The sequence below is a fragment of the Trachurus japonicus genome, chromosome 15 (assembly GCF_045865225.1).
Source record: "Trachurus japonicus isolate A0001 chromosome 15, Traja_1.0".
In the NCBI taxonomy this organism is placed as follows: domain Eukaryota; kingdom Metazoa; phylum Chordata; class Actinopteri; order Carangiformes; family Carangidae; genus Trachurus; species Trachurus japonicus.
Window position 1 is genome coordinate 562944 of NC_140921.1, and position 27540 is coordinate 590483.

At 46.9% G+C, this 27540-nt stretch overlaps 1 protein-coding gene across 1 annotated transcript; it reads right to left on the minus strand.

Moving 5' to 3' along the window:
• Positions 1-368: 368 nt before the first annotated feature.
• znf318 (zinc finger protein 318) lies at positions 369-27540 on the minus strand. Its single transcript, XM_085799132.1, has 14 exons — positions 27100-27540; positions 24069-24199; positions 20613-21243; positions 18612-18966; positions 17756-18089; positions 15982-16577; positions 14788-14876; positions 14590-14689; positions 12571-12779; positions 12152-12304; positions 8799-9035; positions 7910-8012; positions 7198-7316; positions 369-4829 (listed from the first exon to the last, which is right to left on the minus strand). The coding sequence occupies exons 1-14, from the start codon at positions 27334-27336 to the stop codon at positions 2022-2024; spliced, it is 6102 nt and encodes a 2033-aa protein (XP_085655258.1). The 5' UTR covers positions 27337-27540; the 3' UTR covers positions 369-2021.

Sequence of the window (27540 nt, forward strand, 5' to 3'; positions counted from 1 at the left end):
ACACGGGCTGTCTGAAACTTTTTTCCCACCACTGTGTTGCCAGTTTGGACCTGGAACATGGTCGACATAGCTTAAAGGAAAACTGAACAAACACCTGCTGAGGTAATTCAAGTCTGTTTCACCTGGAGACATGATGAACATTTAACTCGTGGAAAATCAAAAAAAGATTCATCTAAGTAAAAAATAACCTTTGTAAAAAAACATTTAAATTACAACAGTCTGAAAAAGTCTAAACTTTTTTTTTTACATCTTTAGACTCATGTGTTTGAGTTCTGCTTCTGTCCTGGTTCATTTCTTTCTTGGCTGCATTAAAATGTGGTCGGACATTTAAAAGCAGACGAGTGTGTTGTTATTGATGATGTTTGAGTTGATGGGATGAAGTGGAGCGAGTCCTTCAGTAAAGGAAACAACAGTTGTGTTTAATAAACTAAATGATTGTTTAGTAAAGTAACTTTGAATAACAAAGACTCTTCTGCCTGTTTTGTTTTTTTTCCTCCACTAACTTTTATTAAAACTTTACATAAAGCAACAGATTTAACAGGACAAGCAGTTTGTTTCTATTCTGACCTCAGATCAGTGTCTCCAACACAACACAGGGAGAAAAACGTGGTGCAGATTTATACAAGAAACCAGATCATGGACCTTCAGGGAACACGTGAACAACACGGCTGCAGCTCTGAAACCACCCGGGCGCTTCATTGGTCCATGCTCGAGTTTAGTTCGACGTCAGCAGCCGAAAGTCTGACTGACTGGTCGACAAAGGAAAAAAAAACTAAAAAGAGGAGGAGAAACTCCAACAGACAACAAGAGGAAGCGGCCGACAGCGAAACAGTTCGTCACTCATCTGTGAGGACGTGACAGAGTGAGATCTTTAGAGGAACAGGCCCAACGTTTTAAGAAACCTGTTTTTTGTTTTGTTTTTCTTATTACAGAACCAGAAGAGACCAAGATGGAGTCGTTTCTGTTGGTGTGATGAACGGGAACTCCTCTGAAGAGCTAAAACCAACGCCGAGTCTATATCCAGCTAATAATGGAGCAGGTCAACTCTGCAACAAGACAGAGGATCATAACCTGCTCAGCACAACAGTGATTATTGGATCAACTCTCCAGTAATTATTAAGAAAATAAGAAAATGTGACTAATTTTCTAATTTTTAATTGTGTCATGAACCTTTGGATCAGTGGTCCCAACCTTTTTTTTTTTACTTGTGACCCATTAATGCATCATTATCTGAAGCTCTGAGGCGTGTGACGAAACGACTTTCTCCACAGATGATTTAATCTGAGATGCCCAAAAAAGGCAAAGAAGAAACTGGATTTGGAGTATTTACTGATAGTTTTCTGTTTTTCTTACACAACTTAAAGTCTTATTTTTTTTTACCTCTCATCAGAGTCTAGACCTGCAAACACTGAACCAGAGGAACTATCTATCCAACTGTCCAAAACCTAAAACCATCACATTTTCTAATACAAGAAAAAATGAAAACAAGCAGAATATTTATAAAAAATATTTCACATTTCTGCTCAAAAACTTAAGTGAACAATGAATCCGTCATCCTAACGAACAACTAATGATCCTTATCTTTTCTGTGGATTTATTTCTAGACTACAACAACACTGGTGATAACTCTTAGCAGGACAAATCAAATTTTGTTGGGTTTGTATCTTCAGGGAGATTATTTGCCAATGATACTGAGAAGATGAACCGACACCAGCAGCTTCGTTCTGGTTCTGCTCCAGACATGAAACCTTCAGGAGGATCGATCTCTGGAGATGACCGAACCACCGGGTTTCAGAAAAGGTGGGCCGGCTCTCTAAAGACAGGTGAAGGTCAGTGTTTTAAAAAGTCTCGAGCCTTTTCAGCTGCCTTCTAAGTCCGGTAAGTTACTCAACGACTGTTTTTCGATCTTCTGAACATTCGAATGAGCGAACGAGTGGTTCTGAAGAACTCCACACCCTCGTCAACTCAACTCACAGCCGCGTCTCGTAGTCTGTTCAGTTCAGTTCAGTTCAGTTCAGTTCCTACTCAAAGTTAAAATCGTAGTCGAAGTCCAGAGACGTCATGTCCGAGGGGAGGCCCAGGGTTTCCGTGGTGATCTCCGTCGTGTCGTTGCTGGAAGCCCCCTCCTCCGGGTGCGGCCCAGACCCAGACCCAGACCCGGGGTCCGACCCGTCCGGCCCCTTCGGGTCGGCGCCGGCCGGTTCAGAGTCGCCTCCCGAAGTCGGGTCAGATGCAGGCTCGGGTTCGAGTTCGGGTTCGGGTTCGGGTTCAGACTGGTTCTGCTGCCGCTGCTGCCGTCGGGTCTGGTATCTGGTTTGGGATCGGGTCTGTCGGATGGGGTGGGCGGCTGGGGAGGCTCTCCTGCCTCTGGTTTTGGGGCCCGGTTTGGGTTCAGGTTCTGGTTCTGGTTCTGGAGCTGAGTCCGGGTGGGACTGAGTGTCGTGGTCTGGTTCGGGTCTGGACTGCAACTCCGTCGGGGTTTGGGGAGGAGGTGGTGTGAGGGGTCGCGACTGAGATCGAGGAGGAGTTGTTGGTTCTGGATCAGGTTGCGGGGCCATTTGTAACTCGGGTTCTGGACTTGGGGCCCGGTTTTGAGGCCCACTTGGAGGTTCTTCTGACCGAGGTTGGGGAGTCGGTTTTGGTTTTGGAGCTGCTGGTGAAGTCTTAGTCTCAGGGGTGGTGGTGGGGGGGGCTGGCGTCGACTGCATGGACCACACGGAGGCAATCTGAATCTCTGGCTGGGACTGTGGAGCTGATGGAGAACTGTTTGAGTCCGGATGTGGTTCTGGTTCTGGTTCTGGTTCTGTGTGGACTTGGACTGGGGGCTGAGGTTGAGTTTGGGCTGGGGGCTGAGGCTGTGGTTGTGGTTTAGGTGCTTGTGCGGGCTGAGGTTGTGGTTTGGGCGCCTGTGGGGCCTGAGGTTGCGGTTTGGGTGCCTGTGGGGGCGGGAGTGCCATTGCCGTCTTGTTGGCTTGTTCGGGTCGAGACTCGGTCGGCGGTTTGGTGATGGACGAGGCACCGGACTGGGTCTGGCTGCTGTAGAAGATGCCGAACAACTCCTGGGCTTTGGCTGCAGCCAGGTTACTCTTCAGCTTCTCGGACCTCTGACCCCCTCCCTCGCTCATCTTCATGAAAGGGGGGGGCTTGACGAATACCGTCCGAGTCTGCTCACTCTCCGGGACGCCGGGAGCTGCCACGTCGGACACTATCTTTATCATTGCTGGTGGCGTGGGTTTGGCTGCAGGCGGCGCCGGCGGCTTCACCTCGACCGAAGCCGGTTTAGAAACCGGTGGTGCAGGGTTAGGGAAGGACAGCGGAGGAGCAAGTTGAACCGCAAATGGTGGCGGTTTAAACAGAGGAGGTGGCGCTTTAGCCTCTAAAGGCCCTGGTTTAGACATGGGAGGTGGCGCTTTGGCCTCTAAAGGAACTAGTTTAGACACGGGAGGTGGCGCTTTAGCCTCTAAAGGAACAAGTTTAGACACGGGAGGTGGAGCTTTAGCCTCTAAAGGAACTAGTTTAGACACGGGAGGTGGAGCTTTAGCCTCTAAAGGCGCTGGTTTAGACACGGGAGGTGGGTCTTTAGCCGCAAAGAGCCTTGTTGGGGGAGGCATAACGTTGAATATTGCAGATTCACCAACTGGCGGCACCTTTTTTGCGTCCTGCCCCACCACGTGAGCATTCAGGGCCTTTGTGAGTCCCTCGGAGAAGGCTGGGGGCGTATTGACGTTCTGTGGTGGTTTCATAGAGAGGAAGGTGTTGAGAGGAGCGGGTTTCCCCATCATGGTTGACTTCCTCATCACCGCAGCCGGGGCCGGGAGGTTGGGCCTGATCCTGCCCCGGTTGGCGCCGTTGGACACCCAGGGAGGCGGCGGCATGGTCGGCTGCCCCCCCAGCTTACTGGCGATCTCTTTAGCGACGGCCATCGACTTTGCGAAGGAATCCTCCACGGAGGTGTGCAGCTGCTGCTGCCGCGCGGCCGCCTCGTCCTCCTTGATGAACTCGGCGGCCACTTTCTCGGCCACCTTCGCCAGCACGTTCTCCTTCTTCTTCCACGTGAACTTTCCGAACGAGGTGCTCGGGCACATGGGGACCGGTTTGCCCGCCTCTGCGCTCTGTTTGCGGAGCTTGGCCCTCATGGCCGGACTGGGTCCACAGAAGACCTTGGGGGGGTCGTAGGGCTTCGGCGGAGGTTCGGGTTTAACGACCTCGGGTTTCCCCACCGGTTTGCCCATCTGGGGCTTTTTAAATGCTTCCTTCTGAGCCCGAGGCTTCCCTTCATCTCGTTCTCTGTCATATTTAGGTCTGAAATCTGAGTATTTGTTGTATTTATACTTGTCCTCATCATCTCTTGCGCCATATTTGGGCCGATCCTCGTCTTCTCTGCGATGGCGGTACCGAAAATCCTCCTCTTTGCTGTATTTGTATCGGTCGCTCCGATCCTCGTCCTCTTTGCCGTAGTGGTACTTTTCATCCTTTTTACCGTATTTATAAGTTTCGTCCTCGTCTTTCTTGCTGTGAGAAGGCCACTCCTCCTCCACCAGGCTTTTGGCACTTTTAACGTCCTCCACTGTCTTGCTTCGTTTTAGCCTGTCCTCCTCTTCCTCCTTTTTAACCTTCCATTTCTCCTCCTTCTGGGGAGCATCGTCCTCCTCCTTCTTTTTCTCCTTATCCTTTTTCTCCTTCTTATGTTTGCTCTTTTCCTCCTTGTCTTTGCCGCCTTTCTCTTCCTCCTCGTGTTTGCGTTTCTTGCCGCTCGTCTCCGAGGACAGTCCTGCCTGGCGGTCCAGGTTCCTCCTCTGTTCGTACATTGGATTTTCATATATTTGTTTCTGGCATCAAAACAGAACAAGACAAGAATCTGTTAATAAGACGTATGAACACTCGATACATGATATCCTCCCACTAAAGCCTCAAACAGACGACAGACAAGTAGAAACTGTGTTTGTGTATCAGTAACTTTAAGGGGAACATTGACCTGCTCTGGCCTTTTGAGACCAGGAACTGGATCGTATATTATATTAATGTATCAGTGAATCCACTCTGAACATTCACCGCTTACTTTCACAAAATAAAAACGCCCATTGCCCCTATTATACAGAAAACCATAACGATAGAATTGGTGCTTTTACTTTGAGAACAGGAAGCGAACCTACCCTCGATGTAGCTAGCTTGAAACCGCCGTTTTGACTGCTCTCGTCCCGTTAACGGCATTTGACCGTTATGCCTTAAGATCGGCCCAGTTCATTGTAAAACATTTATTTATTGATGTAAATGTGATGTTTTCTGTGCGTAGGCTACAGACCCCGAGGCAGCGCTGCTCTTCTGTCCAACCATGGACAACTTCTGCTACTGCCACAATTGTTAGATTTCATCAATGAGACCAACATTTATCTCCTAAAAAGAGTTTAACCAGCCGGTGGTAAACCTCTAAAAACCTGCGGGTGAGTTAATTAGCGATGGTTTTCTCCCCCGGGATGACGACGGAGGTTGGCCGGCCGAGCAGCTCTGCAGACCGCGGTCACTGCTCGGACCTGGAGCTTCACTTCTCCGAAAAACATTCTAAACAGCCGTCGTTTGGATAAACTAACCGCACATTGGGGATCTAAACAGTTACTTTCTCGCATGAAAACATATTAAAACTTAATGAAGTGACGTAATAACAGGATGCAGCATGAAAACATTTCTGTTGTCCTGTTTGGTTTATTTTTTTCCCTGTTCGCGGCAAGGAAAAGACGATCCGTGACGTCACGTTACGTTGCATCTTGGATCATTTGAGTGCGAGTAGCTCCTCATGCTCATACTCAACATTCTGGCGAATCCAGTGTAGCTGCCATCGCATTTGCATACTCAAAATGACGTCAGAGTTAGTATGAGTAGTAGCAAAGTATGTGGTTTCGAACACAGCCTGTGGTTCAGAGTAACGAAGACACACTGCTGAGCCCGTCCACACCGACACGAGTTTCAGTGAATCTCTATACGTTCTTTATCGTTTTGGCCAGATGGAAATGGCGGTGGACGTACTGCAGCGTTACAGCGCCACACACAGGCCTGGTGGACGTACAAAAAAAAACTCGAACTTGGAAGCTCCGTTTCCGTGTGGACGAGGCCTGAAGCTAAGGCCCAATCCCATTTCACCCCTTGGCCCTACCACTTACCCCTACACCTCCGTTTTGTGTGTTCACGTGTAGGGGTAGGGGTGTCCCAATTCCCGTTAGGACAGAGGGGGAAGTAGTGGGGCTACATACGCCTTCAAACTGAGATTTTTCAGAGGCACACTTCAAACGGAGAGGTAGGAAAAGTTTCCCAGAATGCATCTTGCGGCAGCCGGCAGCGGTAGCTGTAAAACGAAAAGCTGTTTTCTTTTTCTTGCTGTAGCGCTGTTATTACGTCACTTTATTAAGTTTTAATATTTTTTCATGCGAGAAAGTAGCTGTTTAGGTCCCAAATGTGCGGTTAGTTTACCCAAATGACGGCGGGTTAGAAGTTTGCTCTGACGTTTTTTCGGAGAAGTGAAGCTCCAGGAGGAAGCGGTTCCTCACAGAGGCAGCAGCCGGCCTGCAGCGCTGCTCCGCCGGCCAAACTACGTCGTCATCCCGGGGGAGAAAACGATCGCTAATTAACTTACCCGCAGGTTTTTAGAGGTTTACTACCGGCTTATTACGTTAATTCTTCTTAGGAGATAAATGTTGGTCTCATTAATGAAATTGTGGCAGTAGCATTGTTTGTTTGAATGAAAAGTTAAGCTTCATGTGTATTCTTGGATAGGAGAGCAGCGCAGCCTCTGGGCTCCGTAGCCTACACGTACTTTTATCACCACATTTACAAAAATAAATAATGTTTTACAATGAACCGATCAGTCTGCATTAAGTTTTATTTTATTTTATTAAGTTATGGTACAAGGCGATTGGATTTCTGGCAAAAGCTCGCCGCATCTGCTGACTACGTGATGACGTATGTGATTGTTGAAGGGGTGTCCCAATTCGTAGGGGTTGACTTTCAACCCTACTCCTTGTAGCTCCGTTTCAAGGGGCGAGGGGTAAAAAAGAGAAATGGGATTGAGCCTAAACCTCTTATTTTCATGCGATCACATGAGTGAACCGCGCCTCTAACACGCTGACTTTATAACTCCTCCTCTTTCTGCCATGTGTGTCTGTGTGTGTGTGAGCTCTTGTTCTTCTTTCCTCCCTCATCAGATACCTTGTACTTCTCGTTGTGGGCGTGCCGGGTCACGTGCTCCTCTGCACAGATGGCGTCTCCGAAGAAGTCCTGACACAGCAGGCAGAAGAAGCCTCTGACGGGCAGCAGGAACTCCGACCCTGCAGCAACACACACACACACAGCAGTCGCAGCTTAGAGCCTCGGGCCCAGACCAGATACCTGTCAATCATGTTTACCTGCTGGACGCCTTCATGTTCAGTACCTGTCAGGACAGCACAGGGTCAGACAGGTGGCGGCTCATTGCAATAAATATATATATATAAATATGTGAGTAAATAGATGGTGAACAGCTGTAACGGGTGGAGAAGTGCAGCAGCTGCTCGTTGAAGTGCAGCAGCTGCTCGTTGAAACTGCAGCACTTTCCCCACAGGTTACCAACTATAGCGATATAGTCGATACGTTTTTACAGCCTTTGGACTGAGAGATGATGAGACATGAAAACACATGATTGACTTGACATCGGAGGAGTGGGCGGAGTCTCGTCCGGTCCCGCGAGTCTTTCAGTCTTTGTCACTTTGTCACTTTGTAACTTTGATTTAAGAGACAGAAAGGCAGATCCAGACTCGGCCGAACACCTGGAGGCAGAAGACGTCTAACAACATTCAGAGGTTTCAGACAGCGGAGAGAGAAGCTGAATGAGTGAGGGGGTCGAGCTCAGAGAACTGGACCCGGGTGGAGCGGAAACCAGTACCTTTGGCCGGTTTGGTCAGCTTCTCCTCCGGCGGCATGTTCATGTTCTTGGCCGGCTTGGTGGCGGCGGAGGGGGCCCAGGGCCGCTCGTACGGGTCCAGAGTCTGAGACAGGAGAGGAAAAGGACGTGTGACGTGGTCGGATGCAGACAAGGGGTGTGAATCTTAAAGGGATAAGTTCACCCAAAATTGAAATTTCACTCATTATCTCCTCCTCCCCCTCATGTGGACTAAGGGCTGGGAGAAGTTTCAGAGTCCTCCGTGGCTTCTCTGAGTTACAGGGGGTCTCGGCGTAGCAGTGCATGTCCATATGACGGTTGCTAATGGATACCAACTGTCTTCGTAACAAAAAGACACACCAAAAAACATCCAAATACCTCCATGCTGCTCGTATGTAATGTCCGTCTTGTATTGAAGCCCCGACATGAGAAATTGTCCCGAAAAAGTCTATTTTTCAAGCTTGTTTGTAGTGGAAGTTCGAGAAGAGCTCCGAGAAGCTTCCGCTACAAACAAGCTTGAAATATAGACTTTTTTAAATTTTTTGCCGGAACAATTTCGCATTTCGGGGCTTCAATACAAGACGGACATTACATACGAGCAGCATGGAGGTATCTGGATGTTTTTTGGTGTGTCTTTTTGTTACGAAGACAGTTGGTATCCATTTGCAACCGTCATATGGACATGCACTGCTACGCCGAGACCCCCTGTAACTCAGAGAAGGGACGGAGGACTCTGAAACTTCTCCCAGCCCTTAGTCCACATGAGGGGGAGGAGATAGGCTAATGAGTGCAATTTAAATTTTGGGTGAACTATCTACCTTTAATGCACACAGAGAGAGAGATGTTTGAGATATTTCTGCTGTAAAAACTGGAGAAAGGAACAGGAACAAACCTTCCGGTGCGTTTTGCTGTGCAAGTGCGTGAAAAAATCAAACATGGAACCAGAGGTGACGTTACAGTTTTTGCACCAGTGGTTTCCAGCGTCGTAGTATTCAAACGGCTCGGGCGGCGGCGTCGACGGAGGTGGATCGCTGAGCGGCGGCTTCACGCACGGCGGCGGTGGCGGCGGCGCTGCTGCTGCTGCTGCTGATGAAGAGGAGGAGGAGGAGGAAGAGGAGGAGGTCTTCTTCTGCTGGAAAAACAAAGATGGAGGAGAGTGAAGAGGGCGCAGCTCGGTCACCGACACGTTCAGAGCAACAACAAGCTGCAGCTGCAAAACTCAAACTCTGCAAATGAAGAAGTTTCTCACCTTCACAGCGTCGAGGTCCGAGCGCTTCGGTAAAAAAAGTCCAACCACAGTTTTATTTATTTTTTTAGAAGAAACGCAAACGCTTCGAGATCTGAGTCACAGTCGACTAACGGACTTTTACTTCACGTCTGAATCCTGCTGCTGAACGACGTGCAGGTTAAAGCTGAACGGGACCGAACCGCCTCAACGACCACAGACCAACATCTTTACGTTCAACGATCCAACTTTACCTGTTACCTGTTGTTTCCCTCATTCAGACTACGACGACATCACAACTCCAGACTCGACACTCGTGTGACGCAGCGACGGTTTACAAACAAACAAATGTTTACAAAGCATCAACTTCTAAACTGTGTCGACATGGAAACGTTCATTATAGTTAAAGCAGAAGTAAGTGATATAAGTCTTAAATAGTTGTATCTTCCGACAGCAATCACTTCTATAGAGTGTTTGGTCTGAAACACGGGTCTGTCAGTCACTCTGCTCTGCTCTGAGCCCAGGAGAAAACTTTCCTTGTATCCTACAACCTTTATCCAATGAGGAGAGAGAACGGCATAAAGGGGCAGTCCTCTCTGTGTGTGCAGCCAAGGGATGCGCCTGAATGTGGCGACGTAGGGACGAGGACCAATAGATCCATGACGAGGGCGGGGGCTGCTAACTCCGTCGGCTGACAAGACGTTACGGTGCGTTCAAGGCAACTCGTAACTCGTGTTTTTCCGACCTGTGAAGTGGTACCAGTTCGATCTGGTACGAGTTCACGGGTCAGAAGTTACGAGTGGCCGTTATAGTGACTTTCACAGGTAAAACAGGTCGGAGAAACACGAGTGGGTTGTCTGGAACGCTACAAAGTCGTAAGTCGTGACATGAAGCTGTAATTTACGATTTCAAAAGCCTGCCTGGAACGCAGCATTAGCCAAAACCACCGGACCACTTACTTCTGCTTTAATAAGGCAAGGCAATTTTATTTGTATAGCCCGTTTTTTACCACCAGTCTAGGGATGTCACGATTACTTGTTTTCACAATTAATCGCGGTATTAAACGCCACAATTATTTAATCGTAAAGGTTCCTAAATACCGCCACTTCCCAAAATAGATGATGTCGGAACCATATCGGCAGATGTGCTCCAAAATGACGGTAAATGCACCGATACTGGTCCATTTATTTAACGTAACATTGAATTGGTAGAAATTGAAATGTTAGTGTGTCATTTGTATTTAAAAAAAACACACAAAATAAAACAAAAAAACGATTAAAATAAACATAACATTTGGTATAGATGACAATTTATGACCTGAATATTTCAAACACTTCTCCTGGGGGGTTAATAATTGGTCATATATTAATAGATACTTGAAATATTTTGTGTAAACAATGAGTAATGTAATTATATTTTGACTAACTTTGATTTTACACATTCATAGTGTTGTGAAATGAATTAATGCAGAATAATCGTGATAATCGTAATACCGTGATTATTTCTTTGACAATAATCGTACCAAGAAAATGTATGATCGTGACATCCCTACACCAGTTTGTCTCAAAGGGCTTTACATCCCATAATAACAACATCCTCTGTCCTTAGACCCTCACATCCACTGAGGAAAAACTCCATGGAAAACCCTTTTAACAGGGAAAACCAGGAGAAAGCTCAGGGTGAGCAACAGAGGAGGGATCCCTCACCCAGGACAGAGATGTTGTTACAGACAAGAAAACTGTTTATAGTTTAGTTTATAGTTTATACCGTAGATGACCAAATAGTCGCCCGCGTGCAAATACGCGCCTGTACTCTAACAGCCGCCGGGGTCCGAGCTCATTTGGCATAATAAACGCCGGTTCAATTAAACGCCCGGGCGATTAAGTGTTTATAGAGAATGTGAAGCTGACGTCACGCCGCTTTGGCGTTGTGGGACGTCGGCGCCATCTTTGGAGGAACGCAAACGTAAACAGAGAGTGGGGAAAACGGAGGAAAACGAGCAAGAAGTAAAAGAGAAAGAAAAAGAGATGAGGAAGACGGACAAAAATAAAATAAAAAAAAGAAATGGAGAAGGGGAAGGGAAACGAAGGAGGAACGTATAATGATAAACTCAAATTTAACGAGAAACAAGGTACACAGAAAAACTACAACTTATTAAGACCCATATTTCCTCCCTCCACTGACTGATCCAGACATCGTGAACTATCTCGTTTTTGGTATTAGTGCATATACTACTGTGGCATTTTTTTACGCAGCAGTACTGTCCCACCATGATTACTTTGAAGAGACTTTGGGGAACTTTTTTTAGGGAGACGAGCAAGTGTTTACATCCGCGATCCTCCAAAGATGGCGCCCAACGTCCCACGGCGTGAAGTAACTTCACATTCTCTATTGTCTTGCACAGAAAACAAAAGTTTCTTATAACAGCGCTTCACCGGCTCTCACCTCTTCTGTCAGTCAGCCCCTCCTCTCGCTCTCTCTCTCGCATTCAGGCGCACACAGACACACACACACACACACACAAACACACAGGCGCGCTAGACTGAGGGATATAGGGATATACTGTAGATAAATGCGCTAATGTACAGTGTTGAAATGACCGCGATCGACCCCCCCCTCCGTTATCGTTCATAACACTGATCTGATTGGCTGCTCTGATCAGCTCCTGTGTCGCGGTTACACAGACAAACTGTCTTTGTATTTATTGTCTGATGTCAATAAAGATGCGTCGGGGGAAAAAAGTAGTTTTGTTCCAGTGTTGCTATGGTGACCTCCTTGTTCTGTGCATGATGGTCTGGTGCTGCTCATTGCAAAAATAAATTGTAGCCTGTTGCAAATACACACCTGGTTCTTCTAAACACCCGGGGCTACTAAAGGGTCATCTACCGTAGTTATAGTTTTTAATAAACATCAATAAACCGATGAAGTCGACAGACGCGTCAGTAATCTCCATGACGACCCGGTTCCCTAGCTACGAGGACCAGCGGCGGCCGTGTTACCTCCTCTGACGGTGTTTGTACCTTTAGCGTGGAGCTGCTCGCCGCCTCAGGGCTTCGCTCCACCGCCACTTCCTGCTGCTTCTTCTTCTTCTTCTCCGGCGGCGGCGTTGGCGTTGCCCTTGGCGATGGCCCCTCCCCCTCGCGGTCCCGGTCCCGGTCCCGGTCCTCGCCGGCCTTTTGAATTGAATTGAATTGAAAACTTTATTGAACAACATTAGACAAGTGTTCAAAAGGATGAAAACACAATGAAGCCCAAAGGCTTGTTTCCATTGTGGTCCTATTTGATGGTAGACAACATGGATTTAAAACAAGGAAGACAAACACACAACACATGGACTAAAAACATGGGAGAAAGACACTAGGGCACATAGACTACAACATTGAAGAGAAAGAACAAGACGAAACACATAAAACAAGGGAATTAGGTCCCAAACAGAAACCTTGCTGGGCCGGCGGGGGCGGTCTGACGGGCTGAGGCCCAGGATGAGCGCCACGGCGTCGATCTCGGTGCGTTTCTTCTCGGCGTCCTCGTGCTCGCGGCGCAGGCTGGAGATCTGGGTCATCACCTCCTCCTGCAGACGGCCGATCTCCCCCAGCAGGGGGTCCTTGTGCCCCCCCTTCTCCCGCCGCTTCTTCCTCAGCAGCTCACCTGGAGACAACCAGGGATGCAAACGGGTCAGGACCAAAAAAGAGAGGAATTGTCTGGCGGGGGGGGGGGGGGCTCACCATTAACAATATGACAGAAAAGTCCATTTCCAGTAGTTCAACCCCAACCAAGTATTGAGTGCATATAGATGGACATAGTTTTCAGAAGGCCAACATTTCTATATTAAAAATGCTTTTTAAAAAAAGATCCTTTGCAATATTTCCATTTTGGAGATACTGAATTTTAGGTCTTCACTGAATGTTAGTCATAATTATTACTATTAAAATAAACTGAATAAATAAAGACATGGGATGTTTCATTCAGTGTGTAGTGGACATATATATAATGTGTTAGTTTCACTTTTTGAATTGAACACATTCTACATGGCGGAGGCGACGTCTTTCCACTTAGGGCTTCCTTCCGTCGCACCGACTGCACGCGGCTACGCGTCGCTTTGGGTAACGTGCGTGCATGTCGCGCGTCTACATTGGAGGTCGGCTGTTATCAGTATAATCAGAGACCATGAATGGGTTCGTCTCAGTTTCACGTGATTGTCACTGTCAGCCTGTTAGAAAAACATTTTACTGACCCCAGCTGAGACGCTGAGACCCCCCCCCCTCCCAAAAACAAAAACTCTTCGGGTCTGAACGATTCACACAAGTCACCTAATTGGTCATGAAAAAAGCGAGTTTCGCTTTTCGGCCGCTGTTTGCATCCCTGACAACACACGGCACCACCGGATCAACAGCGGCTCGGCCTCGCTCTGGGCTCACACCTCCCACTGCCACGTAGCCATCTATTTCTCTGACGTCAATCAATCAATCAGACTTTAAAGCTATTCTTACCTTTCTGGAACTTTTGCACATTTCTTTGTCTAAGTTAAAGGGACAATGAGGAGTTTTGTAAAAGCAAAGTGTTTTCTCACTACATTTATGAGCCTCCGCACCGTGAAATTCTTTGACCGGCGCAAGACAGACTCATGTTTTCATTCATCAAGAATTAAAGTCAGAGGTTGGAAGACGATCACATACCGTCGTAGTTCCCACCATAAACGGAGATTCATACGGCGGCGTTATTCTCATGACTCGCCACGAAACCGAAAGTAAAGAAACGCTGGTCGGCTCGCCCAGCATTTCCACCACCACTAATAATAACAAAATAACCATAGAGACAAAACCATAGATTTATCTAAAATGGACCATTAACAAGTGGTAACGTAGATTCATCCACATTAATATCAGACTTTTTTATAACCAAATAGAAACTCCTCATTGTCCCTTTAAAATGCTATTAATAATCTGATGATACATTAAAATGTAAGAGAAACCCAACAGGGTTAAAAACTCAGCATTTTTCCATTCTCATATAATTCTGAGAAATAATAAGATTTGACGAGCGACCGAACCTACTTAATATGTAATGACTTTGTGCACTCCTCTCCCCGCCGACCAGGAAGAACATTTAGGACATTTTTACAGCCCAAACAGTCCTGGATTGAATTTGCCTGGCCCAAATTAATGTTGTTTCCAGTAAACTCTGGACTATCTCCCTTCAGGACACTTGGATTGCAGTCGACGAGCAGTGTGGAGGAATATTAAATGGTTGTTGTGTAGTTTTATGTTTATGTTATATTTTTGTGTCAGTCCCTACAGTATTACTCTCATATAAAGTTTTGGTTGGACTAGGAACCGGCCTCCCGGGTCTCCAGATGACCTTTGAGGAATAAAAAACTACTCCAGAGTATTCATCAGCATGAGGGGGAGTCAATAATGACTGGATTTCAGTTTTTGGTGAACTATTCACCATGACTCACCTTGCTGCTTCCTGAGTCTCTCCAGCTCCTTCATCAGGTATTCCTTCTTCTTCATCCTGATCTCCCGCTCCTGCTTCAGCTTCTCTCGCTCCTCCAGGACCTGAAGACACAGAGCAGAGGAGGAGTTGAGCTCACCTGTCCCCCCTCACCTGAACCACCCCCCCTCCCCTCGCCCCCCCTCCTCTCCAGCCGTCTCACCTTCTGCTTCTGGCTCTCGTTGTTCTGCTCGTCCGACACTTTGCGGTCGTGACTGCTGAGTTTTCCCTTCTCCGTGTCTTTCATCATCGCTGCTAAAGAAGAAATGAATAAAATCCAGGTGAGTCTCACACCTGTGACCTTAGGGCTGCAACTCACGGTAACTTTCATTATCGATGAATCTGTCGATTCTTTAAACGATTAATCGATTAGTTGTTTGGTCAATTGCACCGACAATTAAAGGTAACGAACCTACTGCTATGACTATAGGGATTATGGCAATGGGCCAATTTGACTAAATGTTGAACTAACCCTTTAAAAACTACTCAAACTGATAATTTGATTACCAAACTAGTTGACGATTAACTTAAAGGTAGGGTCTGGAGTTTTGTTCGTTGCAGTTTGTAAACAAAACATTGAAACTCAGCTCTTCCTCTGGGGCTAAGCTGTGTAGCTTCCTGCTCCCAGACAGCAGCCGTTGTCATGACAACAAAGTAAAATAAATTCAGTCTGAGTGAAGCTCTGGAGCCGTGGGCCGATAGCCGACCGTCACCAACACCGGGAGCCTCCGGTGTTATGTTGTTATGTCGTTGTGGTGAGCTAGCTGGGAAGACGGTGTTAGCGGCTGGATGCTAACCGCTACCGCTAGCCGAAGTTAGCATCGAGCTAGCTCACCACAACGGTCCTCATACTTGTTACCAGTGTCAGTGACGGTAGGGAATCGGTCCGCGGCTCCAGAGCTTCACTCAGACTGTATTTATTTTTCTTTGTTGTCATGACAACTGCTGCTGCTGAGAGAGAGAGAGACGTGCTAGCTGCTAGCACTCGTTAGCATCAGAGACAGCTAGTGCAGCTAGCAGCCCTGAGCCTCGTGGCTTCACCTGAGCTCCGTCATTGGCTGGAGAGAAAACATCGACTCTCCCGCCATAGATATCTATGCTCTCTGGCGACTCTCTAGCTCCACCCAGAAACGTCCACGTGCACAACAAAACAGAGCAAAAGACCAAAATACAGGCAGACACAGCCCCCACCACACAGGACTAGAAGCCCCCACCACACAGGACTAGAAGCCCATAGTCGATTAAGACGATTAAGAAGTCTAATGGTAATTTTTGGGCACCAAACTCCAGACTGAACCTTTAATAATCGATTAATTGTTTCGGCTCTACTCTAACAGCTGCTGACCGTCAGACTGACCTTTGACCCCGGGCTCCGGCGGCGGCTTGTCGTAGGGCTGTTTGTAGGGCAGCGTGGGGGGGGGGAACTCTTCCGGGGGGGTGTGGGGGGGCGGGGCCATGCGGGGCGGCGGGTACATGGGCGGGGGCCACTGCTGGGGGGGCAGGTAGGGCATGAAGCCGCCGTACTGGCCGTAGCCCGGCGGCGGGTAGCTGGGCGCCATGAGGCCGTGGCCCGGGGGGGGGTAGGGAGGGGGGATGGGGTGAGGGGGGGGCAGGGTGCTGGGGTCGGGGGGGGCTTGTTGCTGCTGCTGCTGCGGGGGGGCCAGCGGGGGCGGGGGCTCTGGGTGCAGCGGCGGTGGCGGGTCAACCTTCATCTCCCTGACGTCTCTGGAGGATCTGGATGGAACCGGTTTGCTGCTGCCGCTGTCGTCGCTGCTCCAGCCGCCATCCCTCTGAGCCCCCCTGCTGCCCCCCCTGCTGCTGCTGCTGCTGCTGCTGCTGCCGCTGCGGCTACGCCTCCTGCGGCCGCGGCTGTCCGAGCTGCCGGAGGAGTAGCGCCGGCGCCGTGTGGGCGTCTTGGGCGGCGGCTTGCTGCCATGGAGACGCTCCTTGGTCCTGGTGGTAGGGATGGAGGCACATGATTAACCGTTTAACCGATAACAAGAACTTTGACTGATTAATACTATCGGTTATTTATTTATTTTATTTAGGGAGGCACATGATTAACCGTTTAACCGATAACAAGAACTTTGACTGATTAATACTATCGGTTATTTATTTATTTTATTTAGGGAGGCACATGATTAACCGTTTAACCGATAACAAGAACTTTGACTGATTAATACTATCGGTTATTTATTTATTTTATTTAGGGAGGCACATGATTAACCGTTAATTGATAAGAACTTTGACTGATTAATACTATCGGTTATTTATTTATTTTATTTAGGGAGGCACATGATTAACCGTTTAACCGATAACAAGAACTTTGACTGATTAATATTTATTTCATTTAGGGAGGCACATGATTAACCGTTTAACCGATAACAAGAACTTTGACTGATTAATACTATCGGTTATTTATTTATTTTATTTAGGGAGGCACATGATTAACCGTTTAACCGTTAACCGATAACAAGAACTTTGACTGATTAATACTATAGGTTATTTATTTATTTATTTTATTAGCTCCTTATGTCGTCAACTCATGGGGGCGTGTCGACACGTGCAGAGTTCACTGCCTTCAGTCATATTTAGTGGCTAAAAGTTTCACAGGAGGACTGACAGTATGTGCAGCAGCCCCCATGAAGGAAGGTCAGACAATAAATGTAGCTACGCAGACATAGATGTGAATCACCTGTAACTACGGCGCTTTTTTGCCGTGCACCGCGAGCGTCTTAATCTTATCGGTTAACGGTTAAAAGTTATAGCTACAACTTTTTCATCAAAAGGATACATTTTTCAAAAATAATGCATCCACAGAATGTCTAGAGGGGTGCAGAATAAAAGTATTAATTTTACTGAATTTTTTAAAAATAGTATATAAATAATTGTTTAATAAATTTTGGCGGGTCCGAAATATATAAATATTTACATCTGGTTACATTGGCAACGTCGGCATGGAATGATCTCTGTGGCAACAGCATTTGAACGTTGATGTCATGTGTAACTGCTGTAACTGGCAACTAGTAAAACGGAAGGTTGGAGCGAGAGCTACTGGCCAGGAGGAATTAAACTTGTAGCTAACACCTTTAATAATCAGTTATAAAAAAAATCAAAATGTGCGTCCCTACCTGGCGGCCATCTTGCTGATCTCGTTGACGCCGAGGTCGAGGCCGATGGTCTTCAGCAGGTCCTGGATCTGCTCGTACTCCTCCAGCGCCTGGCGCTCGCCGTCGTCCAGCGGCTCGGTGCCGGGTGGCACGGCAACGGCGAGCGGTGCGTTCGCCACCTGGACCGTGATGTTCTGGTCGCCGGGCCGGCTCACGTAGCGAGCGTCCTCCGAGGCGGCCACGGGGAGGCGCGGCGGCGGCGCCGGGGGGGCGAGGCCGTAGCCCTGGGGGCCGGCGGCGGCGGCGGCGTGGTGGTGGTGGTGGTAGTCGCCGTACAGCGTCTCCTCCGTCACGTCTACATAAACAGGGTAAATACAGGAATCTTGAAGTTAATTCTAAAACCTTTTTAAGACTTTTTCAAGACCTTCTCAATATTTTTCAACACCTCACCGCCACTTCAAGCTGTAACCATTTACATCAGTGACACTTTTAACGTAACAGTTTTAGTTTGTGATAAAGACTCTAGACCACTATGATACAACAGAATTCAAAATAGGCTGGGATAATAAATAAAAGGCAAAGTTTATAAAAAAAAAAAAAAAAAACATTGCTCCACTCTCAAAAAACAAAAACAACAATCTTCTTTTCTTTTTTATGTACCGGTTCATCTTTGTTTTTTAATAAAATGAATAAATTCACACACTTTCATGATGTTTTTTAGGACTCAAACTCTTGGACAGCTAATTCAGAAAAAATACCTTCAAAATGTAAGACTTTATAAAGTCGTGAGAAGACTTATTAATACTTTTTAAGGGTCTTAATTTTCCCAAAATTGATTTATCACCTTTTAATACTTAAGACCACGCGGATACCCTACCTTGATAAAGGTCCAGTCCGTGGTGCCGCGGCGGCTCAGACACCGACACCGGCGCCGTCGTCGTCGTCGGCTCCTCAGAGTCTCCGTACAGGAACTTCTCCTCGTCGTCGATGTCGTCCACGGGCCTCGCCGCCGTGGGAGCCTTGTGCCCCCCCGCCCCCGCCTCCCCCAGCAGGCTCAGGATCTCCTTGATCTCGTCGTCGAGGCCGGCGCGGCGGGCCATGTGGGGGTCGGACCGCAGCTCCGCCAACATGGACGCCACCGTGTGCGGCTCCATGCCCTTGACGGCCTGAAGCAGCTGGTCGGCCACGCGCGAGTAGTTGGCGCCGTCGAAGCCTCGAGGGGAGTCGACGCCCTGAAACACACACACTCGTTAGAACCCTTTAAAGGGATATGCCAACTTTTCTTTTTTTCGTGTCTCGCCTCACTCCCGAGTCCATGACCAGCAGATAGACACCATCCTTTCCACTGTGCGTGCAGTAACAAGGGAGATAGAGCCGTATCGCCGTAATTAGCTTAGCTCAAACACTGGAAGTGTATGGGTAGTGTTAGCCTGCCTCCACCTAAAGTCTCTAATTAGCTTAGCTCAAACGCTGGAAGTGTATGGGTAGTGTTAGCCTGCCTCCACCTAAAGTCTCTAATTAGCTTAGCTCAAACACTGGAAGTGTATGGGTAGTGTTAGCCTGCCTCCACCTAAAGTCTCTAATTAGCTTAGCTCAAACACTGGAAGTGTATAGGTAGTGTTAGCCTGCCTCCACCTAAAGTCTCTAATTAGCTTAGCTCAAACACTGGAAGTGTATAGGTAGTGTTAGCCTGCCTCCTACCTAAAGTCGCTAATTAGCTTAGCTCAAACACTGGAAGTGTATGGGTAGTGTTAGCCTGCCTCCACCTAAAGTCGCTAATTAGCTTAGCTCAAACACTGGAAGTGTATAGGTAGCGTTAGCCTGCCTCCACCTAAAGTCATTAGAGAAACTCTTCAGCAACTCTAAAGGGAAACCGGCGGGCCGATCTTCATCTCAGAGCTGACAAAACTCTCCGGTAAGGCATCTTGAGCGGTCAAATGCCGCTAACGGGACCAGATCGGTCAAAACGGAGGGTTCAAGCAAAGACGCTTTATTTTGGTTCAAGCTAGCTACATCGAGGGTAGGTTAGCTTCCTATTTCAAAGTAAAAGCACAAATTCTATCGTCATGGTTTTCTGTATGTAAAGGGCAACGGGTGTTTTATTTTGTGAAAGTAACCGGAAGTGCGTTGGTCACAACGGCTAGCTTGAGTAGCGCCGAATTCGTCCGAACAAAATAGTAAACAGCTGGTATTTAGACAAATTAACGACACACTGCTGATCTAAACGGCTACTTTCTCACCTAAACATGTTTGAAATGTGGATAAAGTGAAATATTTACAGAGTTTAGAGCTAAAATGAAATCAGCTTCTGACTGCTGATTTCAGCTCAGGTAGGAGGCAGGCTAACACTACCCATACACTTCCAGTGTTTGAGCTAAGCTAATTAGCGACTTTAGGTGGAGGCAGGCTAACACTACCCATACACTTCCAGTGTTTGAGCTAAGCTAATTAGCGACTTTAGGTGGAGGCAGGCTAACACTACCTATACACTTCCAGCGTTTGAGCTAAGCTAATTAGCGACTTTAGGTGGAGGCAGGCTAACACTACCTATACACTTCCAGGGTTTGAGCTAAGCTAATTAGCAACTTTAGGTAGGAGGCAGGCTAACACTACCTATACACTTCCAGCGTTTGAGTTAAGCTAATTAACGACTTTAGGTGGAGGCAGGCTAACACTACCTATACACTTCCAGTGTTTGAGCTAAGCTAATTACGGCGATACGGCTCTATCTCCCTTGTTACTGCACGCACAGTGGAAAGGATGGTGTCTATCTGCTGGTCATGGACTCGGGAGTGAGGCAAGACACAAAGAAAAATGTTGGCGTATTAGCTCAGCGCTAATAGGAGCCGTCAAAGGTCGGAGTCGGTGGATGTCGTACCCGTAGCGACGGTGAGTCGTCGGAGTCGTTGCGTTTCTTGAGGATGGACTTGGTGGGCTGGCCCAGCATCTCCTCCAGCTCCTTGCGGCGCCGCGCCATCTTCAGCTCTTTGAAGTCTCTCCTCGACATGTCGCCGCCGCCGCCGCTCGAGCTCGAGCTGCTGCGGCTGCGACTGCGGCTGCGGCTGCGGCTGCGGCTCCTCGGCCGGCTCTTACTGCGGGCGTGACCGGCCGACTTGCTGAAGCTGCGGCCGCGGCTCCTCCCTCTGCTGCGGCCTCTAGACCTGGACCTGGATCGGGACTTGGACCTGGAGCGGCTCTGGTGGCGGCTCTTGCTGCGGCCGCGGCTCTTAGCGCGGCTGCGGTCCGGGCTGCGGCCTCTGCTCTTGGCGCGGCTGCGGTCCGGGCTGCGGCTCTTACCGCGGCCGCGGCTCTTGGCGCGGCTGCGGTCTGGACTGCGGCTCTTACTGCGGCCGCGGCTCTTAGCGCGGCTGCGGTCCGGGCTGCGGCTCTGGCTGCGAGGACGGCTCTTACTCCGGCCGCGACTCTTGGCCCGGCTGCGGTCCGGACTGCGGTTCTGACTGCGGCCTCGGCTGCGGCTGCGCTCGTACTCGGGCCGAGCCGGGTACTCTCTGATGGGACAGATAGATAGATAGATAGACTTTATTATTAGACTCAAGGTCCATTAAAAAAACAAACACACATACAAATTTAAAAGAGACAGTCATACCAGTGTTTCCACATGGCTGACTGGTACCTCACAGCACTGAGTCCAGGATTGATCAACAGCATTAAGACAGAATCTTGTGTGTCATTCAGTCAACAGATGAATTTATACATCAATTTCCGCAACAGAGCATGAAAAGTATTTACACGCACTTGACAGAATAACTCACTCACACTGCACCACCTGGGTTTTCCCATCAAAATTCGTAGGCAGTCGTTATAGGCAACCTGAAGTTTGCGAATGCTTGTCTTTTTGAACTTAACCCACAAGGGGGCAGTATAAAGGGGGGTACAGTAAGCTCTGAAGAGACTCATTTTAACATCATTAGAACACCAGAAAAATGTACGTTTCAGCACATTGGCTTGTGTATATAAAATACACCGTTGCCTGTACATATCCTCATCATCACACAAATCATCAGTGATGATGTGTCCCAAATACTTAGCAGTGTGACAAAAAGGTAACACAGCGTAAGGTCAAACATTTACACAGCGATGATCAAAACTTAAAGATCCCCTAAAGAGGCATTTTAAAATTTGTAAAAATGCTCTGCTACGACTATTCTTTGATAAAAATTGCTTACCTACACAAAGTTGTTTAAAATAACTCTCCAAGACACTAAAAACACGTCCATTATTATTTCTCCCTCCTTGAAAAATTCTTCTCCTATTAATATGCATAACTGCCTGGTCAGGGTTGCTAGGTAACGGCGGTGCGCGTCAGGGGCAAGGGAGACAGAAAGGTGATGTCAAAACACGAAGCTCACGTCAGGTTTCAAATGTTAATCATTTTAAAAAGTGCATTTTTGGTTTAGGGGGTCTTTAAAGGTGCCATATTATACTCTTTTTACTCAATTTCACTCAGCTGTCAGACGTCCAACTAAACTGTATTAAATGTATCGCCCCAAACTGATCCGTGGTCCTGAATGTCGGCTGTCTAAAAGTCGCTCCAATGAGCTCTGCTGAGGACAAGCTGTTTCTGTGCTGCACCTTTAAGTAACATGGTGACTGTACACGGCAAAGATTATTACCACTTTATGACTTAAAACTGGTCGGTATTTCATCAATTTAGCTCAGTTTCTTGCTGTGCACTGCAGCCGTAGAAATAGACGTCATGTTCTTCTATGGGACAGACAGTAGTGAGCTTAGGACTTTTGAACTGTAAAATATTAAAAAATAAACCTTATTTACAACTGTTATTGAATTACTGTATGTAGCCTCCATCAATGTCAAACAAAAGGCAAAATCTTCTTGCTTCAAGGTTTTATTTGTCACTCCAAATTGAAGATTATAGCCTGCCTTACAGTAAAAATGGCACATAAAATAAAAAGAGGAGTAAAGCAATATATTAAGCAGCAATATTTAAGCATCAAAGATGTTTAATCAAACCCACATAGTTTGAAACAACGTTCAAAACACACAGCCAGTGTCACAACAACAAAGCATAAAGCCCGCTAGCTTAATGCTAACGTATAATGTAAAACGCCATAGACGGGCTAACAGAAATTAGCATCGTTAATTTAATTCTGGCTTTAGCGCTGTTAACACGGCACAACATGTGGACCAGCTGGTCTTCCTCCAGAAGAATCTGACCAGCGACCCCGTCGGCAGTTAATCTGAACTGTACATTTAGATATATATATCGGATCGGGACCCGTTTGCTTTCCTCATTCTAGGAGTTGGTCGGCTCAGGGAGGATCAGTTTATGTATGTAGAGACCAGAGGGGTGTTGCACAAAACCTAGATCAGGGATGAAGCCGGGATATGTTGGTTATCCTGCTGAATTTAGCCTCAAGTCGGTTGTTCAAAAGCAGGTTAAATCTATCCTGGTCAAGTTACTATGGTGATTTATTCTCTGCAGCTAGCCTGCTCCAGACCATAATAACAGCCAGGCTTAGTCTTTATCTGTCAAGTCAGCAGTCACTCTGATCAGAAATCAACGTGTTTCAGACAGTTATTCCATGTTCTTATGTAGCTACATATTGGCCTGATTTCTAAACAAACTAAATACATTTACAAATCTGTGTCCATCTATGATATTTTATGACCACTAGTAGCTATACATCACTGGCTTCTCATAAAAAGCAGTGGAGTAAAAATGGCACATAGATTTATTTTTATTTTTTATAAAATGTTAATATATTGGCCTAAATATTGGTTGAGGTAAGAAAATGAGAATAAAATTGAGTGACTGTGAGCAACCACCTTCCAAATAATTTATACACCTCATGTGAACATTGTTATCAGCAATTTATTGAAGCAGCAGACTGCATGATGTTTTTATATTTAGCGGTAATTCATTTTCACCTGTTGAACTTTTGGCCACTTTTGCTGTATGAACTTGTATTACTTGTTATGTACTTCAGATTATAAGGAATTTGTGCGATGAATCAACTTCCACTGCTCATCATTTAGGCAAAGTGCACAACTGTTGGTTTGTGAAAGGAACTTGAACTGTGATTATAGTTTTGGATTATTCAATCAGTCTGCAGTTGTCCACTGCCTCTCTCTGAGCTTTAAGGCAGCGGTGCTTTTTTTTTTTTTTTTAAAGAGGTGGGTCACCTGAGCCAACTAAACCAGGATGCTCCGACCAGACTAGGTCAAGCCGCGCTTACTCAGTTATCCTGGATTTCTTTATTCTACTTTTGTGCAATACCCCACAGAAAAAAACCTGTTTTTCATAATACGGGACCTTTAACGGGTCGAGCTGCTTCTTTGTTTTCATGCTCACCTGTCGTGATGATGTGAAGGGGCGGAGCCAGACGCTCCCTTCGGTCCGGTCAGCTCGTTGCCGACGGTGATGACCAGGTTGTGGTCGAGGGGAACGGACCCACGAGGCGACGGAGATGGAGACCGAGACCTCTGCAACAGATATGAAACACAACATCAGCTTCATGTTGAATCCACATTGAGGTGAAGTCCCAGTACCAGAGAGAAAGCTGCGTCGCTCACATTGGGATTACACTTAAAAAGGGATATTTCAACATTTTGGCAAATTCGCCCATTGCCATAATCCCTACAGCCTTATGGGTGGGTTCATTACCTGTAATTGTTGGTGCAAGCTATTTTGTTTTCTTGGGAAATGCAAAGCTGGTGTTGTGCCGAAAAAGAGACTCCTTGCTGGAAAAACAGCTGCCTCAGGACAGGAAAACTCTACAACAACTCTGTGTGGTAACGTTGTGTTATTATCTCATAGCGTGGTGAATGTGCAGCTCACAACTTGTCCACCAGAGCGTTGTGGAGTTGTTGGATTGTGTATTTGATGAGTTAGAAACCAAGAAATCCCATAATGAGCCTCCGTAGCGTAGCTCTGAGCAGCTCACGGCTCTGCTCCACCGTTCTAAAAACAGCTTGCACCGACAATTAAAGGTAACGAACCTACTGCTGTGACTATAGGGGTTATGGCAATGGGGAAAATTGTCAAAACGTTAAACTATCCCTTTAACAAGGTTTATTATTTATCATATCAACCGGTTGTGCCGCTGCTGTGTTCATGTACATAGCAGAAACCCTGGTATGTGTTTAAAGGAACGAAAGAAACTGGATTTGATGGCAGTTTGATTGACACATCACAATCTAATTGACTGTTGATTGTTTTTACAGGATTGTCCGTTTCACAGGTAACTGACCTTTTTCATTTTCCGTGAAATATAATTTAACTACTTGGTTTAAATGGGGCTGTGAGGAGGATTTCAAGCATTTCAGTTAAAAACAATGCTTCATAAACAGATCTCCAACCCTCCTATCGTTGAAGTTTAGTGTTATTGTCTGGAGGAAACACGTTCCGTTGTTCATTCATTGATACGAGACGACTGATCTTTTGTTTCAAGTCTTCTCAGTGAAAACAAAGATTTAAATGTGACGTTAAACACGTTTAATAAACTTTGGACTTTTTTCTACAAATCAGGAACTTTGAAAACCGCGAAAACGCAACGGGAGAGAGAGAAACAGAAAGAAACAGAGAGATCAGAGCGGGTTGCACCGGTAAGAGAAGCAGCTTCAGCTTTCTGTTCTGCAGGTAAAACACACACAGCTCACCTGTGTTGTGTGTGTGTGTTTGTGTACATGCATCACCAACACACACCGACACCACTCAGACTAGTTAAAAGAATAGTTCACCCAAAATTTAAATTTAGGGCTGGGAGAAGTTTCAGAGTCCTCCGTGGCTTCTCTGAGTTACAGGGGGTCTCGGCGTAGCAGTGCATGTCCATATGACGGTTGCTAATGGATACCAACTGTCTTCGTAACAAAAAGACACACCAAAAAACATCCAGATACCTCCATGCTGCTCGTATGTAATGTCCCTCTGGTATTGAAGCCCCGACATGAGAAATTGTTCTGAAAAAAATTAAATAAGTCTATATTTTAAGCTTGTTTGCAGTCTCGCTAATCGCACTGATGCCGGCGCAAATCTCACGAGATTTGGACGGACCAGGAAGAGAAGCTTCCGCTACAAACAAGCTTGAAATATAGACTTATTTAATTTTTTTCGGAACAATTTCTCATGTTGGGGCTTCAATACAAGAGGGACATTACAGACGAGCACTATGGAGGTATTTGGATGATTTTTGGTGTGTCTTTTTGTTATGAAGACAGTTGGTATCCATTAGCAACCGTTATATGGACATGCACTGCTACGCCGAGACCCCCTGTAACTCAGAGAAGCCACGGAGGACTCTGAAACTTCTCCCAGCCCTTAGTCCACATGAGGGGGAGGAGATAATGAGGGACATTTCAATTTTGAGTGAACTATTCTTTTAACTAGTCTGAGTGGTGTCGGTGTGTGTTGGTGATGCATGTAGGCTACACAAACACACACAACACAACACAACACAACACAACACAACACAACACAACACAGGTGAGCTGTGTGTGTTTAACCTGCAGATCAGAGTCTCTCGGTGCAACGCTCTGATCTCTCTGTTTCTTTCTGTTTCTCTCTCTCCCGTTGCGTTTTCGCGGTTTTCAAAGTTCCCAATTTGTAGAAAAAAGTCCAATGTTTATTAAAACTTGTTTGATGTCACATTTAAATCTTTGTTTTCACTGTAACAGGGTTTATACAGGAATCTTGAAGTTAATTTTAATACCTTTTTAAGACTTTTTCAAAACCTTCTCAATATTTTTCAACACCTCACCACCGCTTCAAGCTGTAACATTTACATCAGTGACACTTTTAACTTAACAGTTTTAGTTTGTGATAAAGACTCTAGACCGCTATGATACAACACAATTCAAAATAGGCTGGGATAATAAATCAAAGGCAAAGTTTATCAAAAAAAAAAATGTACCGGTTCATCTTTGTTTTTTAAAAATGAATAAATTCACATGCTTTTACATTGTTTTTTAGGACTCAAACTCTTGGACAGCTAATTCAGAAAAAATACCTTCAAAATTGAAGACTTTATAAAGTCATGAAAATACTTTTTAATACATTTTAAGGGTCTTAATTTTCCCCAAATTGATTTATCACCTTTTAATACTTTTCAAGACCCCGCGGATACCCTGTGTAAACAGTTGAAACAAAAGATAACTCGTCAGATTGGTGAACAGAGTCTCGTATCAATGAATGAACAACGGAACGTGTTTCCTCCAGACAATAACAAGGGCACTTCACTTCCGGTGTGTGTTTCTCCGTTAAAACAGCTCACAGTGTTGTGTGTGTCTGTGTGTTTGTGCTGTGTGTGTTTGTGTACATGCATCACCAACACACACACACACACACACCGACACCATTCAGACCTGTTACCCCGGGCAGAGCTCACCTCTCTGGGCGGAGCTCCGGGCCAGAGGTCGGCGGCCCTGCGGCCCGCGGCCCCCGGGGAAGGGTAGCCCCTCCTGGGCGGGGAGCGGCGGTAGGGGTCGGGGGGCGGCTGGTGGTCGTGGTGGTCGTGGTAGCCGTGGTAGGGCGCTCTGGGCCGGCTGCGGTCCTCCCGGTAGTCCGCAGCGGGGTAAGGCCTCTGGGGCCTCGGCGGCGGGTAGCCTCCCCGGCCGCGGTACATCCTCCCCCCGCAGAGAGACGCTGCTCGGCGGCCACGCAGCGGTCGGTGGGTCGGTCCCTGGTTCCCGGTGGTTCCCGGTGAGAGCGGAGCTACCGAGCGGAGATTTAACGGAATAATGTGATTTACAGCGCAGCTCGGTCTGCAACAGCTCGGTCTCCTGGATGTATTATGGTCTGCACAGCAGCACGGTGCAGCCGCTTCTTC